Source organism: Prionailurus viverrinus, chromosome E2, assembly GCF_022837055.1.
Source record: "Prionailurus viverrinus isolate Anna chromosome E2, UM_Priviv_1.0, whole genome shotgun sequence".
In the NCBI taxonomy this organism is placed as follows: domain Eukaryota; kingdom Metazoa; phylum Chordata; class Mammalia; order Carnivora; family Felidae; genus Prionailurus; species Prionailurus viverrinus.
This window is the reverse complement of record NC_062575.1, coordinates 4030721-4046537: the sequence shown is the minus strand read 5'-3', so window position 1 is coordinate 4046537 and position 15817 is coordinate 4030721. Positions and strand designations below refer to the sequence as shown.

The 15817-nt window shown below is 60.8% G+C and overlaps 2 protein-coding genes across 6 annotated transcripts in view; both read right to left on the bottom strand.

The window, feature by feature from the left end:
- The window catches only part of LENG1 (leukocyte receptor cluster member 1), a 3381-nt gene extending 386 nt beyond the window's left edge, over nt 1–2995 (bottom strand). The window contains exons 1-4 of the mRNA XM_047836492.1: nt 2761–2995; nt 2391–2569; nt 1389–1568; nt 491–750 (exon numbers count right to left, since the gene is read on the bottom strand). Of these exons, the coding sequence (XP_047692448.1) occupies nt 491–750; nt 1389–1568; nt 2391–2569; nt 2761–2995 (854 nt within the window). The remainder of the gene's footprint in view (nt 1–490; nt 751–1388; nt 1569–2390; nt 2570–2760) is intronic.
- TMC4 (transmembrane channel like 4) lies at nt 2883–15817 on the bottom strand. 5 transcript variants are annotated; one of them, XM_047836468.1, is made up of 15 exons: nt 15668–15817; nt 14804–15017; nt 13360–13505; nt 10734–10966; nt 10513–10634; nt 6524–6671; nt 5860–6027; nt 5487–5650; nt 5093–5219; nt 4739–4836; nt 4314–4497; nt 3896–4026; nt 3638–3793; nt 3276–3354; nt 2883–3179 (listed from the first exon to the last, which is right to left on the bottom strand). In XM_047836468.1, the coding sequence occupies exons 1-15, from the start codon at nt 15744–15746 to the stop codon at nt 3111–3113; spliced, it is 2118 nt and encodes a 705-aa protein (XP_047692424.1). In that variant the 5' UTR covers nt 15747–15817; the 3' UTR covers nt 2883–3110. The 5 variants fall into 5 exon arrangements, with proteins under 5 accessions (XP_047692424.1, XP_047692425.1, XP_047692427.1 ...); XM_047836469.1 differs by having other exon boundaries at nt 5962–6027; XM_047836470.1 differs by lacking the exon at nt 3276–3354 and having other exon boundaries at nt 3047–3179.

Here is a 15817-nt window from a genome sequence, read left to right as displayed (position 1 = left end):
CGGGCCAGAAGCTGGCTTCATGCAGTGCGTTAAGACCTCAGCCTCCCCCTGTGTGGGCTCCTACCACCCCCATCTTTAAGAGCAGCGCTCTCGCTCTGGAGGGGCACCCAGCAGCAATCAGCTGTGACGATGAGCACAGCTGGGGCCTCAGTTTCCCCTTCTGTAGAAGACAGGAGACTGTATGCCAGTTCTGCTCAGGGCTTTGTCCTCTTAGGGACACAAACCTGCTCTTAGTGACCCCATAGTTCTCAAACTGGTCTCAAGGACCCCCGAGAGCTTTGTGTGCCTGTGGATTTTATCTGTTACTATTTAGCATAGAAGGAGCAAAATCTTGAAAACGAGGCAACATCCCTCGATTTACCACAGCAGTGTCTGGAAGCCACTGCACACTCAAGACTGAAAGTTCGCTGCTCTGCAGACCCCCAGACACGGTGCCCAGGCCACCTCTCTGCCCAGCCAGCCCCCGACGCCGCCCGCCCAGCTTCCTTACGCTTCCGGCCGCTGCTTGTCCGGCCCCTCCTTTCCCTTTCTGCTGTGACCACCATCACCACTGTGCTGCCTCTTCTTCTTCAAGTGCTTCTGCATCTCCCGCAGAGGGTCCAGGCGCTGCTTGATCTTTTCATCTGGACCTGGGCCAGGTGGGGGCGCCCCCCGCCCTGGGGGGAGCTGGTACCAAGGCGGTTGAGTCTGGGCTTCTGCAGCACTCTGGCCCAGGTATGTGAGGATCCCCAGAGCTTTCTCCTGCCTCTCCTTAGAGGACAGAAAATAGGGAGGTGCGGATGTCAAGAATGGCTCTCGCAGGGAGGCCTACAGGGGATACCAGGACGCCCAAGCCTCCCGGGCGAGGCAGAACCAGTTTAGCCAACAGGTGCTGGAGAGAGGTCACGAGCCAGCTCTGCTATGTTCTAGGGACACAAAAGACCAGCACAGGTGAGCCTCCAGCCCTGGGCACAAGTGCAGGTTCAGTAACAAAAAGCACAGAAGGGAAGGACAGGTGGTGTTCCTGTAGGGTTCAAAGGCAGGCATCTTTGAGGATATAATTTGAAGACAAAGCAGCAAGCAAGGCGCAAAGGAGGGAGGCAAGTTCAGAGTTGGGTGGGAATCCCCGAGTAGGCAAGTGACAGGATCCGCTTTACGCCGACAAAGCTCCTGGACACTTCCCAAACCCCAACAGGGCCTGGACGCCAGGCCAATGGGTCTGCAACTAGCAGCCACTTCCAAGTGGCTGCAGGCTTAGAAGTGCTGTTTATTGCCATCTGAGTGCTAGGTTCCGGGACCCCTCTGGGTCCTCTTTATCAGCTCACTTAATCCCCCACCCTGTTAGTCACACGGGAGGACAGACGCCCCCCAGCCCCACCCATCACTCATGAGGTGGGAGCCCAACTTACTTTCTCCTGTCGCTTTTCTTCCTCGTACTCTTTGTTGCCTCTGGTCACCCCTTTCCCTTCCTCTAGCAGCTCCCGGAATAGGTCCACAGGGCCGGGAGTCGGGGCTCCTGCCTCTGCTGCTTCCAGCTCAGGTAGTGAGTTCTGACGCCTGGCTTTCTTCCGTAGGAATTCTGTGCGGGCCTGGGGAAGAGTCAGTCACAGGCACAACATTGAGAACCTCGATGTGATTCACATAGGTGTGACGCTGGACCACAGAAAACGCGGTCCTTAGTGCTGGGGGTCCAGAAGAGGCACCTGTCCCAGCCCGCGGAGGGCGTGGGGGAATGCAGGACACCTGGTTTGTAAGTTGCCTCCTTCCCCAACAGTCAACCAGCAGGGTTCCCAATCTCGGGTGGAGACAAACAGCCCAAAGTATGCCAACAGGCGATCTGGATTACAGGCAGGGCTCCATCCACCACGGCGTGCAATCTCTACCAATAGGTTAATTTTAAAAGCCCAGCCCATCTCGAGGTGCAGTCAGCTTTGAGGATCAGATTCACTAAAGAACAAAACTACGTATAAGCAGGAGGTTAGGAGTTACACGGAAAGCCCCTGGAGCGGGGAGGGCAGGGAGAGGGCTCGCCCCACAGCTTGAGAGACTGCAGGTCAAAAGCTCTGCACCGGGCGAGCATACAGTAGACGCTCAACAGGGAGGTTGTGCAGGCAAGCTAGTCCGAGTTTCCTTGAACTGCTCAGGGGTTCACTTTTCACAGGCCGCTACTCTGTACCAGGCACTCTTCAGCCTCGCGAAAGACACAAGTGGGGGACACCAAGACAAAGCGGAGGCCTAGGCGGGCCCCGCACGGTGGACACAGCCACAGGTGGACACGCGCCTCCAGCGGCGCCCAACCCCTCCTACCTCACGGGATGCACCGCGCCTGCGCGCCACCCCCACTTCCGGCCAATCCCAAAGCGCCTGCGCGATCGGCCCGGGACTCCCCTCCGGCCGCGCTGGGGGCTTACCTCCTGCTGAGCGAGCAGCACTCTCCGCTCACGCTCTTTCTCCTCCTCCCGGGCCTGAGCCTCGTCACGCCGCACACGGGCGACATTGTCTTTGTTCCGGACGTGCCAGCTCTTCTTGGGCAAGATATTCATGGCGTCGTAGCCGGTCACCCACTGGCAGGCCCGCCTCCAACCACTTCCTATTGGCGGGAGAGTGCCCCTCCCTATTGTTCCTGTTTTAGCTACGGATTGGGCCTGGGCTGGTTGCCACGCCCCCAAGTCCGTAAGGAGAGCTGACTAGCTGAGATGCCCGAATTTGGGTTGGTGTAGCCTAGCGACCGCCTCCTACCAGGGTTCTGAGCCAATCACGTGTCCCCGCGCTGAAGCTTACCGGACGCGGCCGCTAATTGGCCGGCTCGTCTGTCAAGTCTTGTCAAGGCCAATTCACTTGATTGGCTTGTTCTCGACTCCTCCCCCGCCCCCGCTGCAGGATGCGATTTACAAACAACTCTCTGCAAGCTGGGCGGGCCATCTTTATTGATAAAAGAGAGACGTTCACTGGAGTCCAAGGGTGGGGGAGCTTCAGAGTCCTGGGAATCCCCGAATCCCAAGGCTGTTAAGGGCATGGGTTTTCTCCACTTCCTCCATTTTACAGATGACGTGCCGGAGGCTTACAAAGGGTCTGGGGGGGCAGGTCTGGGTCAGAAAGTGGGACATCGTTCTGAGCAAGGGTAGGGGAGGTCAAAGAGCCCCGCTGGCCGAGCTCAGTGCCACAGCGCGTTGTGCCAGGAAGACCTTATTCTGCGCCTCCTACGTAAAGGGTAAAGGGAGGTAGAGGTGAGACGCCTCTCCCCACTGTTTCTTTCCATATCCAGGACCCATTCCCAGGAACCCGATCTGGCTCACCGTCTCTATCTGGCGTTTGAGCTCAGAGATGAGACGTCCATATGAGTTAGCCAAGACCAAGGTATACACCATCAGGATGCTGGAGGAGACAGCAATGGAAGCCACACCCGAAACGCTCTTAGACTATCTTCAATGCATGGCCCCTTAGAAACCAGAGACCTGGACCCCCAGCCTCCTCCTTCATCAGACCCAGGAGTCCGGGACCCCAGCCGCCTCCTCCTCCCTCAGACCCACAAGTCCACGCCCCATCCTCTCCTCCTGAGACTCAGGAATTTGGGTCCCCAGCCCCTTCCTCTCTTAGAAACAGGCAGCGGGGGCCCCAGAATACACGAACTCAAACCTAGGAGTCTGGGCCCGCTCACCTGGAGATTAGTAGAAGAGGCACAGCAAAAGCCTGGGTCCCCAGGAAAAAGAGAAAGTTCTGGGTGATCCGAGGGAGACTGGAAATTGACTCAGGGATCTTGGCCCAGATGGACGACTGACCTCGGAAGGGGCCACACAGCTTAGAAGGTGGGATCCTGAAGAAGTCAGAGACAGTGCTCAAGGATGGTCAAGATTCAGAATCCTGGATGACAGCGAAGGGATGGAGGGAGGAAGAGGCAGGCGCCTCTCACACTTACAAGAAGATGCTATAAAGGACGGGAACAGCAGAGATGGTCAGACCCAGAAGAAGGACCAAGGGGAAAAAGAAGTTCACTGTGGAGGCCCGAAAGGTGCGGGAGGCCGGAGAGCAGGTGGAGAAAAGGGTGAACTGGGGGGAGAAGGGGGAAATCTGAGACACAAGAAGCTGAGCCCTAGCCTGTCCTTTCTCACCATCCAGGAGTCTGGGTCCCTGGTGCCCCCATAAGTCCCTAGACCTTTGCTGCTATCAGACCCAGGAGTCCGCGCCCTTCTTTCCTCGGACCGAAAAGACGCCCTAGACCCCTCCTCCCACATCCAGAAGTCTGTCCTCCAGACCCCTCCTCTCTCAGGATCTAGTGGTTGGGGACCCTCGCAACCCGCCTCCCCCAGGACTCAGAAGTCCATCACACTCCTCACCTTCTTGAAATAGAAAAGTAGCAGGAACTTGACCGTGTTGAGCATAGGTAGTAAAGGGCAGAAAAAACTCCCTACCCAGACCACCGTCTGCGCGTAGATGAGTCCCAGCACCTCGTCGGGCACCTGGAACTCCTGGGTTCCCACCGTGCGTCCCAGCGGCCCGGGACAGAGGCCACAGAGCAGCCTGAGGGGCGGGGCCGGGCCGAGTCAGAGGCGCCTCCACCGCCCCACCCACCAATCAGAAGGGAGCAAGTCTGAGGAGGGGAGGAGCTTTCAAAGTCCCGGAGGGGGTGTGCCCAGAGGCGGGGGCCCAGGGCGGGGGTAGGGGCGGGGCCAGAAGTAACTAGGTGACAAGGGGGCGGGGTCTGTGTGTCTGGGCGGGATTGTGAAAGGGGCGGAGCTATCGCGAGGGGCGGGGCTCTCACTTCCGAGGAAACTGGATGAGCAGCATGACAGCCAGTCCAGTCAGCAGATCAAAGATCAGGAGTTTGTACATCTCCTGCCCCAGCCGCGTCTCCCAGCACTGAGGAAAGAAGTCACGTGTCAGAAAGACCTCAGGACCCAGGAAGCTAAGGGCCAAGCATCCAAGTCTCCAAATCGCAAGCCTATGAGATCCTTGCAATCCTTTCTCTGGGGATCCTCAGTTTTCTCGAACATCCCTACCCATGTCCTCAAGAGGAGGGGCGTTCTAGCACTTTAAACCTGGAGTCTGGACCCACCCAGCTCCTCCTCTCCTTCAGGGGGGCCCAGGGTTTGGGGCCCCTCTCTTTCCTTCTCACCGGTAGCTCTTTGTACTTGTAGCCACAGGTTTTGCACTCCTCAGCCTCAGCATTGCCCCCGCAAGTGATCTGATTCCAAAGAGAGAAGAGCAACACCAGCAGGGAGGCCAGGCGGAGAAACACGGTCCTGGCGGAGCCGATGGAGGGAAGGGAGAGGAAGGGGAATCAGCCCTGACTAGTGCTCACCATGTGCTGGGCCCCTCCTGTGCGGGACACACTCACCATTCTCCCCATTTCACAGATGAAGAAATTGAGGCTCTGTAAGAGTCAGGATCTGAATACAGAGCTCACTGGGCCCCATATCCTGGGGACTTCCGTGCCTTATGAACTACAGCCAGCGCCCTTCAGACCAGCCCTGCCATCATCCCCCCACCCACCCTGCAAAGGCTAGAACCTGAGCAGGATAAAAACAATCTGGCGGCTCCTAGTATAGCCTTCCAGCGGGGCGATGAGCTTGAACACAGGTGGCAGCAAGAAGTTGACCCCAGAGATGAAGATGGACGGAAGGTAATCCACCCCAAGCTTCACCAGTGGCATCTGCTGGACAAGGGGCATCTCCTGCGAGAGAAGGTGGACCAAGCAGAGAGGCTCTGGGGTTCTGGAGGAGCGCCCTCCCCCAGCCTCTTCTTCCTTCAGCGCCCCGAAGGCCGAGGTCCGAACATACACCCCTCTCTCCAAGATCGCAGGAACTCTAGACTTCAGGCCCTGCAACCTTGGAAAGGTGAGCCCAGGCCCGCAGGACTCCCCTCCCCCAGGACCCTCCGCACCTGCAGCTTCACAGTGGCCCCTGTAGCCCAGTAGACCCCGTAGAAGGCTGCTCCCAGGAGCGCAATCACCAGCAGATTGAGCAGAACCCGCACCGACCACACCTTGGCTTGCTGGCTCAGGGTCCGCACTGCTGCCTGGCGCCGTACCACGGCCTCCTCCAGCTCCACCTGAAGCCGAGAAAGACGGGCATTTGGGCTCAGTCCCCCCCAGGCCCGGCCGGTGGTCCAGAGCCCCTGCTCAACTTGAACTGATACAGCACCGTCCCTCTGAGGACTGCTGTAATCCTTGTCCCAGCCCCTCCATGGTCCTCTAGGTCACCATTTAGATCTCCCGGCCCCGCCCCCCCAGAGGCCCACCCAGCACCACGGGCCACGCCCCCAGACCCCACGCCCCGCCCCTCCGAGGCCCCGCCCCGCGCCCAGTTCCCGGTTGCTGGCCTGGATCTTACCCCGAGGAGCTTCAGGCCCCGCAGCCTTCCTGCTGCTGGCTTTTCCCTGTGCCCTTTGACCTCAGGCATTAATCTTGTGGCCTCTTCCCAGCCCCCTCCTTTCCCAAGGCTCGCCTCCTTAGAAGAAAGCTCCAGCCGGCATCTCTGCGAGCCGCATCCCTGGGCGAGGCCCCGCCCCCTCCGGTCCCTGTGCGAGTGTAGACCCCCACGCGCACCTGCAGCTCGTACAGGATGATGCGATGGCGGAGCCGCACGTGGACGTCCCCACGGAGCCCGAAGTCCCAGGCGCTGAACACGCGGTGGCTGTAGCTGGTCAGGGCCCCGGACTCAGCCAACAACGTCTGTTTCAGTCCTGACACGGAGCTAAGGGGGGGAAGGGCCAGGAGACAGGATGTGGAAGGTCAGCCCCCTCCTATGGGACAAACGGAAGACGAACCCTAGGGCCTCGGGCATCTGGCGAGCTGCTACCTAGCAGAGAAGGAGTCAGAGACCAAGAGAGAGATTCAGGGGCAGACTCGGGAACACAGACACCGGAGAGACAGAGAAAGACAGAAACCCAGTAGAGAGGGACAGAGCTCCAGAGAGAAGGGGACAGGACCCAGAGTGACACAGAAAAAGACCCTGGGGAGAGACAGAAATTTAGAGGGGACAATGAGACCCCAAAGGGGACAGATTCAGAGGAAGGGGGACAAACAGTGAAACAAGGAAGAGGAAATCTAGAGAAAGGAGTCAGAGACTCAGAAGGACAGATGTCCAGAGAAGAGGGTTGGGGGAGAAAGACCCAGAGAAAGGAGGACAGAGACTCGGAGAAGCGGGGCAAAGACCCAGAGGGGGGACAGACACGCAGAGAAAAGCGGTCCAGGGGGCTCCGTCTCCACATTCACCGGCCTGGCGTGCGTGAGCCCCCAGCTCCCCTTCCATGGACACCTATGGAAGGACTGACACCTGGTCTCTGCCTCCACCCGTGCCCTTTTGAATCCATTCTGTTGTTGTGCCCGTGGAACCCTCTTTTTATGCAGATGAGACATTACTGCCCTTTAAAACCTATTCGACAGCTTCTCCTTGTTCTGACGTTTAGGCCCCTTCATCGCACAGCCAGCCAGCGCGCACCTGACCCAGCCCCCACCTACTTGTTGAAGCTCAAATCCGGCCCCTCCCCCTCCACTCCCCCCCACCCCTGCCTTTCAGTCTCAGAACACTCCAAACCTCTTCTCACCACAGGGCCTTTGCCCTTGCAGTTTCCAGTGCCCGGAATGCCCAGGTCTTAGCCGCTCACCTGGCCCACTCCTTCTCATCTTTCTGGGCTCTCTGCACGGGTCGCCTCCTCAGATAGTCCTTAACTGACCGCTCCATTTAACGAGGGTCCCCGCCCGTTCTCTATCACAGGGTGGTGGCGAACTACGGGGCCAGTTTTTGTAAATAAAGCTTTATTGGAACACGGCCACGTGCACTCACTTACTTACTGTCGACAGCTGCTTTAGCCGGACAACAGCGGAGTTTAATTCACACGGAGACTGTGTGGCCGGAAAAGATGAAAAGATTTCCTATCTGGCCTTTATCGAGAAAAAATTGCAGCTCCCTGTCCTATCACCTCGATCATAGCATCCCATCTGGTTTCTAGATGGGGCTCCCAAACTGAAATAGCTGATTGGCTTTTTAAAAATTTTTTAAGTATTTATTTTTGAAAGTGAGAGAGACAGAGTGTGAGCAGGAGAGGGGCAGAGAGAGAGGGAGACACAGAATCGGAAGCAGGCTCCAGGCTCTGAGCTGTCAGCACAGAGCCCGACACGGGGCTTGAACTTACCGTGAGATCGTGACCTGAGCCAAAGTCAGACGCTTAACCGACTGAACCACCCAGGTGCCCCTAGCTGATTTGCTTTTCAGCAGAAAATTGGCTTTTTATTTATCTCGCAGTTTACCTCCCCTTGTGAACTGTGAGCCGCACAAAGGTGGGGGACCTTCATCTGGTATCCCTGGGCCCTGGCACAGTGCCTGGAGTTTAGACGGCACTCCACTTTATTTTCTCCTCCCCTGGGAGAACCCCCAGGCTTGCCTGAATGCCAGCGAGTCCCACGTTTGTGTCTCCAGTGCAGACCGGACTCCAGAGCCCACATGTGACTGCCTAGTCATCATTCCCCTCGTGTGTCCAAAGCCATCTCAGAATCAGCCGGCCGAAACCACACCCCCCGCGGGTGCTGCCCTTTCCACAGCTCGCCCCGTCCGACCACAGCCCTGCCCCTTCCAGAGGCTCAACACCTGGAGTCATTCCTAACTTCCCACCTCCCCCCACCCCCCAACCCACCAGTCGTTGGGAATCCTCTGGGCCCTGCTCAACAGGCATGGAGAACCTCCCTCTTCTATGCTGAACAGGTGAAAGCAGTCCACGGTGTTGACACAAACCATGGTGGGGGGGGGGGTTGGGGGAGAAACGTGGGAGCTTGAAGAGATCTTGAGGGGCTTCTGGAGGCTGGTCAGGTTCCATTTCTTTTTTTTTTTCAAGTTAAAAAAACTTTTAATGTTTATTTTTGAGAGAAAGAGAGAGAGTGAGCAGGGGAGGGGCAGAGGGAGAAGGAGACACAGAATCCAAAACAGGCTCCAGGCTCGAACCCGATGCGGGGCTCGAACCCACGAACCATGAGATTGTGACCTGAGCCGAAGCCGGACGCTCAACCGACTGAGCCACCCGGGCACCCCATGTTCCATTTCTTGATATTCATGGGAACATACCAAGCCCTACCCTCTGGTTTCTGCATGTTTCTGGATATGTGTGGTATTTTTAAAGTGGAAAATATAGAGGGGTGCCTGGGTGGCTCAGTCGTTTGATCCCCCGACTCTTGATTTTGGCTCAGGTCATGATCTCATGGTCCGTGGGTTCGAGCCCCACGTTTTCTGTGCTGACAGCTCAGAGCCCCCTTCAGATCCTTCGGCCCCCACCGTCTCTCTGCCTCTGGCCCACTGCGGCCTGTGCGCGCGCACTCTCTCTCAAGATAAATAAATAAAGACGTGATAATGTAAAGACATGCAGGCGTCACCTGATGCCAGGGTGGGAATCACGTTGCAACACATAAATGTATCAAATCAGCACCTTGAACACCTTAAACTTACGCAGTGTGATTTAGGTCAATGATATCTCAAGAAAGCTGAGGGGGGAGGCTAGAAATTCAATAGGAGGGAAGGAGGGAAGGGAGGGAAGGAAGGAAGGAAGGAGAGAAAGAGATCCGAAATTGACCCCTGCCACCACCCCAGCCCGGAGCAAACCACCACTGTCTCTTGCCTGGATTATCGCCACAGCCCCGTCACTGTTGCACCTGCTGCTTGCGCATCCCCGACTCTCCTCCCTTCTCTCCTTCTTGCCCCCCTTCTCCCTCCTCCGTCCACCACAGAGCCAGAGAGGAAGCCTTTGAAACCTAAATCAGATCGGGGTGATCTGCTCAAGAGCCTGCAGTGAGTCCCCTGGCGCTTGGAGAGCAGCCACGTCATTTACGGAGTGGGGCGCATCCCCCGTGGCTCTCCCCACCTCCCCGTGCACCCTCCGCCACGCATCCCTGCTCCTGCCTTGCTCTGGCTGTGCTCTCTGCCTGCAGTGCTCATTCCCCGGGTATTTCTCTGACCAGACCCCTCACCCCCTCAACGCCTTTATTTAAACATCTCGTCTCATCCAGGCATCCCTGGGGGACCCCTAAATGCAGCAGCCTGGCACATTCTCACCGACGGCCCGCCTCATCTGCTGCATCTGTGTCCGGAGCCCCCGTCACCTTCTAACGCACCGTGTCGTTGACTCATTTACGGCTTATTACTTATCACCTGTCTCCCCCTGGTAAACTGTCAGCTCCCCCAGGACAGGACTCTGCCTGGTTTCTGTTTGTGTCTAGAACCACGGCGGCCGACACGTAGTAGGTGCTTAATAAACAGCTGTTGCCGGAACGAGTGAATCACCCGTTTGTTTCCTACAAAGCATGCTCCCCTCCAGAAAAGATGTCGTTAAATTTGTGTGGTTAAGATCTTACCTTCCCGCTCTAGACTCTGAAGCCACGGGAAGGAGAAGCTTCCCAATTTGTCACTGGTCTTTAGCACGAATGAAACGTTTTTAAGTGTGATTTCAACTCCAACTGAGAGAAAAGGATCACGGAGGGAGACTCCGGATTCTTGGGGAGGGGTCTGCTAGCACCACGACTCCCTCCCCGGGGTCCCAGGTGTCACTGACCGGTGGAGGATGAGCACCAGGTGCAGAAGGCCAATGACAAAGACGGAGCACAGGTAGGCGACCGCTAGGTGTCGGCGGGGTGGGTAGAACCCATAGAAGAGAGGAGACCATTCTAGAAAACCCTGCCGAGGGAAAGGTCACCGTGGGGCTAGGCAATGGGGGGTGGGGCACCCAGGCTCGGGGGGGTGGTGGGGGGGTCTCCCAGGGACCCAGGCACTCACCACTCCTGAGAGCAAGCTGAAGAGGTGGGTGGGGAAGGTGACCAGGCCTTGGGGGTCGGGGTTGTAGAAGCCGCAGGGTGAGGAGGTGTCAGGGCCAGGGGGACCCGGGGGCATCCCCTCCAGCCAGGTGGGCAGCAGTGTCATGCAGGCCTTCAGCAGGGACGCCAGCACGTTGAGAAGCAGCAGGAAGCGGAGTAGCGAGAAGTAGGACTCGGTGCCGGCGCCAAACTGGCCTGCAGGGGGCGCCACAGAGGCGGGGGGCTGCTTTCTGAGTCTGGAGTCCCGGCCCTCCTCCCTCAGAACCGGGAGTCCTGCTCCCCAGCCCCTCCTCCCTGAGACCCAGGAGTCCTGGCCCCCAGCCCCCTCCTCCCTCAGACCCAGGAGTCCAGACCCCACAGCCCCTCCTCCCTCAGACCCAGGAGTCCAGACTCCCAGCCCCCTCCTCCCTGAGACCCAGGAGTCCTGGCCCCCAGCCCCCTCCTCCCTCAGACCCAGGAGTCCAGACCCCACAGCCCCTCCTCCCTCAGACCCAGGAGTCCAGACTCCCAGCCCCCTCCTCCATCAGTCCCAGGAATCAGGCCCCCAGCCCCCTCCTCCTTCAGACCCAGGAGTCCTGGCCCTCAGCGCCTCCTCCCTCAGACCCAGGATCCTGAACCCCAGCCCCCTCCTCCCTCAGACCCAGGAGTCCTGGCCCCCAGCCCCCTCCTCCCTCAGACCCAGGAGCCCAGGCCCCCAGCCCCTCCTCCCTCAGACCCAGGAGTCCTGGCCCCCAGCCCCCTCCTCCATCAGACCCAGGAGTCCTGGCCCCCAGCCCCTCCTCCCTCAGACCCAGGAGTCCTGGCCCCCAGCCCCCTCCTCCCTCAGACCCAGGAGTCCAGACCCCACAGCCCCTCCTCCCTCAGACCCAGGAGTCCAGACTCCCAGCCCCCTCCTCCATCAGTCCCAGGAATCAGGCCCCCAGCCCCCTCCTCCTTCAGACCCAGGAGTCCTGGCCCTAAGCGCCTCCTCCCTCAGACCCAGGATCCTGAACCCCAGCCCCCTCCTCCCTCAGACCCAGGAGTCCTGGCCCCCAGCCCCCTCCTCCCTCAGACCCAGGAGTCCTGGCCCCCAGCCCCTCCTCCCTCAGACCCAGGAGTCCTGGCCCCCAGCCCCTCCTCCCTCAGACCCAGGAGTCCAGACTCCCAGCCCCCTCCTCCCTCAGACCCAGGAGTCCAGACCCCACAGCCCCTCCTCCCTCAGACCCAGGAGTCCAGACCCCACAGCCCCTCCTCCCTCAGACCCAGGAGCCCAGGCCCCCAGCCCCTCCTCCCTCAGACCCAGGAGTCCTGGCCCCCAGCCCCCTCCTCCATCAGACCCAGGAGTCCTGGCCCCCAGCCCCCTCCTCCCTCAGACCCAGAAGTCATGGTCCCCCAGAACCTCCTTCCTCAGACCTAGGAGTCCTGGCCCCCGCCACTCCTCCCTGAGATCCAGGAGTCCTGGCCCCCGCCCCTGCCCCACACCCAGGGGTCCAGGCCCTTAGCCCTCTCCTTCCTCAGACCCAGACGTCATGGTCCTCTAAGACCTCCTCCCTCAGACCCAGGAGTCCAGACCCCTCAGCCCCTCCTCCCTCAGACCCAGGAGTCCAGACCCCCGGCCCCTCCCCCCTCAGACCCAGAAACCCAGACCCCCAGCCCCTCCCCCCTCAGACCCAGGAGTCCAGACCCCCAGCCCCCTCCTCCCTCAGACCCAGGAGTCCTGAACCCCAGCCCCTCCTCCCTCAGACCAGGAGTCCTGACCCCCCCCACCCCTCCTCCCTCAGACCTAGGATCAGGCCCCCAACCCCTCCTCCCTCAGACCCGGGAGTCCAGACCCCCAGCCCCTCCTCCCTCAGACCCAGGAGTCCTGGCCCCCAGCCCCCTCCTCCCTCAGACTCAGGAGTCCTGGTCCCCAGCCCCTCCTCCCTCAGACCCAGGAGTCCTGCCCCAGCCCCCTCCTCCCTCAGACCCAGGAGCCCAGGCCCCCAGCCGCCTCCTCCCTCAGACCCAGGAGTCCTGGTCCCCAGCCCCTTCCTCCCTCAGACCCAGGAGTCCTGGTCCCCAGCCCCTCCTCCCTCAGACCCAGGAGTCCTGGCCCCCAGCCCCTTCCTCCCTCAGACCCAGGAGTCCTGGCCCCCAGCCCCCTCCTCCCTCAGACCCAGGAGTCCTGGCCCCCAGCCCCCTCCTCCCTCAGACCCAGGAGTCCTGGCCCCCAGCCCCTCCTCCCTCAGACCCAGGAGTCCTGGCCCCCAGCCCCCTCCTCCCTCAGACCCAGGAGTCCTGGCCCCCAGCCCCCTCCTCCCTCAGACCCAGGAGTCCTGGTCCCCAGCCCCTCCTCCCTCAGACCCAGGAGTCCTGGCCCCCAGCTCCCTCCTCCCTCAGACCCAGGAGTCCTGGCCCCCAGCCCCCTCCTCCCTCAGACCCAGGAGCCCAGGCCCCCAGCCCCTCCTCCCTCAGACCCAGGAGTCCTGGTCCCCAGCCCCTCCTCCCTCAGACCCAGGAGTCCTGGTCCCCAGCCCCTCCTCCCTCAGACCCAGGAGTCCAGACCCCTCAGCCCCTCTTCCCTCAGACCCAGGAGTGGGCCCGCCCCAGCAGCCTCAGCCCTGCCGCACCCCCGATCCTTTTCAGCGTCCACGCCCAGGGCTGCAAGGTGTGCAGGCGTTCCTGGGTCTTCTCCTTGGACCGCCGAAGCCGCAGGGCCCACTGGGCCACCTTGGAACCCGATCCCTGGGCCACTTTGTCCCTGGCATGGCTCTGCCTGGTACAGAAACAGATTCAGAGACAGAAAATGAAGGGCCTGGCAGCCCCGAGTGGACACCCCCAAACGGCGAAGCACCCCGCCAGTGGGACCGGGCTGGGATGCTCTCCAGCGATAGGAGCAGACACGTAGGAAGCCAGGCGGAAATCAGAGGGTGCAGGGGTCTACTGGGAGTTTCAGAACAAGCACGCTCGCGCCGTGCTCTTTAGGGGTGCGCCCCCGGGTGGAAGGCAGGGAAGTGATCGTCACACAGGTCTGGGAGATCATCACACAGGACCTGTGTGGGGAGAGGGGGGTGACAGGGGCACGTGGGGGTGCTCCCCAGGGCGGAGTCTCCTGCCCCAGGTGCAGCCTGCCCGGGCGCTCGCCGTGGGAGTACTCCCGGGCTGCGCAGGGTGCCTCATGCATTTGTCTGGAGGCAGGTATCATAAAGGAAAAGTGAAAAGAAAAGGTTTGGTTTGGCGTTTGTCCCTGTTCCTGGCGCGGAGCGATAAAAACCCTTGGGAGACCAAGTGAAGAGATCCTGGTGTCGTCTGCAGCGGAAACGAGGTGACTTTTGGACTCCAGGTAGGGCGGGGGGGGGGGGGGGCTTGCCAGGGAAACCACCCGCAGGTGTGGAGGGGGAGGGGCTTGGAACCTGCAGCCCCACCCCCGACCTCCCGGGGGAGCAGCGGGGCTGGAGGCGGGGTTCGATGGCCCTTGGCCCAAGATTTAATCAAGCCCGCCCGTGTAGGGGAACCTCCATAAACACCCGAAAGGAAGGGGTTCAGAGAACAATTTCAGGACGCGGGGCCCCGTCCTCAGACGGCCCTGGCACTTGCTTCTGACGTCGTGCAGCTCGGGGCTAGGAATGCACGACGCTCTCGCGCCTTCCGAAAGTTCCAGCGCCGCACTTTGCTTTGAGGAAAGAGCCACATGGTCTGAGCTTTACGCCAAGCGGGCTTAGGAAAGGTTTCCTGGGAAGGCTGTACTCCGGACAGCGCCGGGAGCCCCTTGTTGACCAGGCATCATCCCCCAGCCCGGCCAGCTCTGTGGCGGCAGGGAAAGGAGGAGCAGTGACAAGCGTCAGTAGGCAGGAGACAGACACAGAGACACACATCAAGCAGAGAGGAACACACAGAGAGAAAGAGCGAGAGCGGAGACAGAGAACGTGAGCCCGGAGGCTAGAGAAGGGAGTCCCAGGGTCGGGGAGGCAGGACTCCCCGGAGTCAGAGAAGCAGGGACACAGGCAGGGGGAGACAGAGGACACCGCGTAGACTCGGCCCACAGCTGGGTAGGAAGCGGGAGGTGAGCTTCACCTGTGGGCCCGGCGGGCCTGCATGGGCCAGGGGAGTTCCCTGGAGGGGATGGGTTCTCCCAGCTCCTTTTGGGCGCCTTCGGCCATGGCCTGGATGTTGCTCTCTCCATCTTCTTCCTCCTCCCCCGATGCCCCCCAGGGGAGAACCCCGGGTCCTCGGTACCGAAGGGTGGCGGCACTGGGGAGCTCATTCAGCACAGAGGAGAGCGAGGGGCCTGGGGCAGGGGAGCGGGGGCTGGGAGGGTGCAGGACTCGCAGCCCCCAGCCCCTCCTTCCTCAGACCCAGGAGTCCTGACTCCCCCCCAGCCTCTCCTCCCTCAGACCCAGGAGTCCTGACCTCCCCCCCCCCCCGCCCCTCCTCCCTCAGACCCAGGAGCCCTGAACCCCATCCCCTCCTCCCTCAGACCCAGGAATCCTGAACTCCACGCCCTCCTCTCTCAGACCCTGGAGTCCAGGCCCCCAGGCCCTCCTCCCTCAGACCCAGGAGTCTTGAACCACAGGGCCTCCTCCCTCAGGCCTTGGAGTCTGGGCCCCCCAGCCCCTCCTCCCTCAGATCTGGGAGTGCAGGACCCAGGGCCCCTCTGCAAGCACCCAAATGTGGGCCCCCCAGGGCTGAGGAGCCCATTCTTCAACTTCCTTTTCTCTTATTCAGGAGTTTGCAATCCTCACCCCCCCCCCCCGCTCCCCCGAGACTGGAATCTGGACCTCCAGACCCCTCCCCAGGACGCAGGAGTCCCACGCCCTGGTTCCCTTCCCCCACCCAGAAAGCCAGGAACCGAAACCATCCCCCTTCTGCCCTCTGGACCCTGGAGTCCAGGCTTCCATTCCCTGCCTCCCTCAGGACGCCCCCCCCCACTCCCCCCACCTGCTCTGGCCCCCCGGGGTGCCGGCCAGCCTCCGGAGGAGTCCCAGGCCTCCGGTTCCCACGTCGGGCCCGCTTCCATGGCCCCAGGTGCGACTGTTTCCGTCTCTAGCGGCCGGCTGGGCGGGGACTGCCCCAGGTAAGGAAGGGACC

Coding starts and splice junctions, on each gene's coding strand:
- TMC4 (XM_047836468.1), bottom strand. CDS start 15,746: ATGGAAGCGGGCCCGACGTGGGAACCGGAGGCCTGGGACTCCTCCGGA. Junction 10,967..13,359: donor GACGCTGAAAAGGATCGGGG/GTGCGGCAGGGC, acceptor CGCCCCCTGCAG/GCCAGTTTGGCGCCGGCACC. Junction 4,027..4,313: donor TACTTTTCTATTTCAAGAAG/GTGAGGAGTGTG, acceptor TTCTCCCCCCAG/TTCACCCTTTTCTCCACCTG.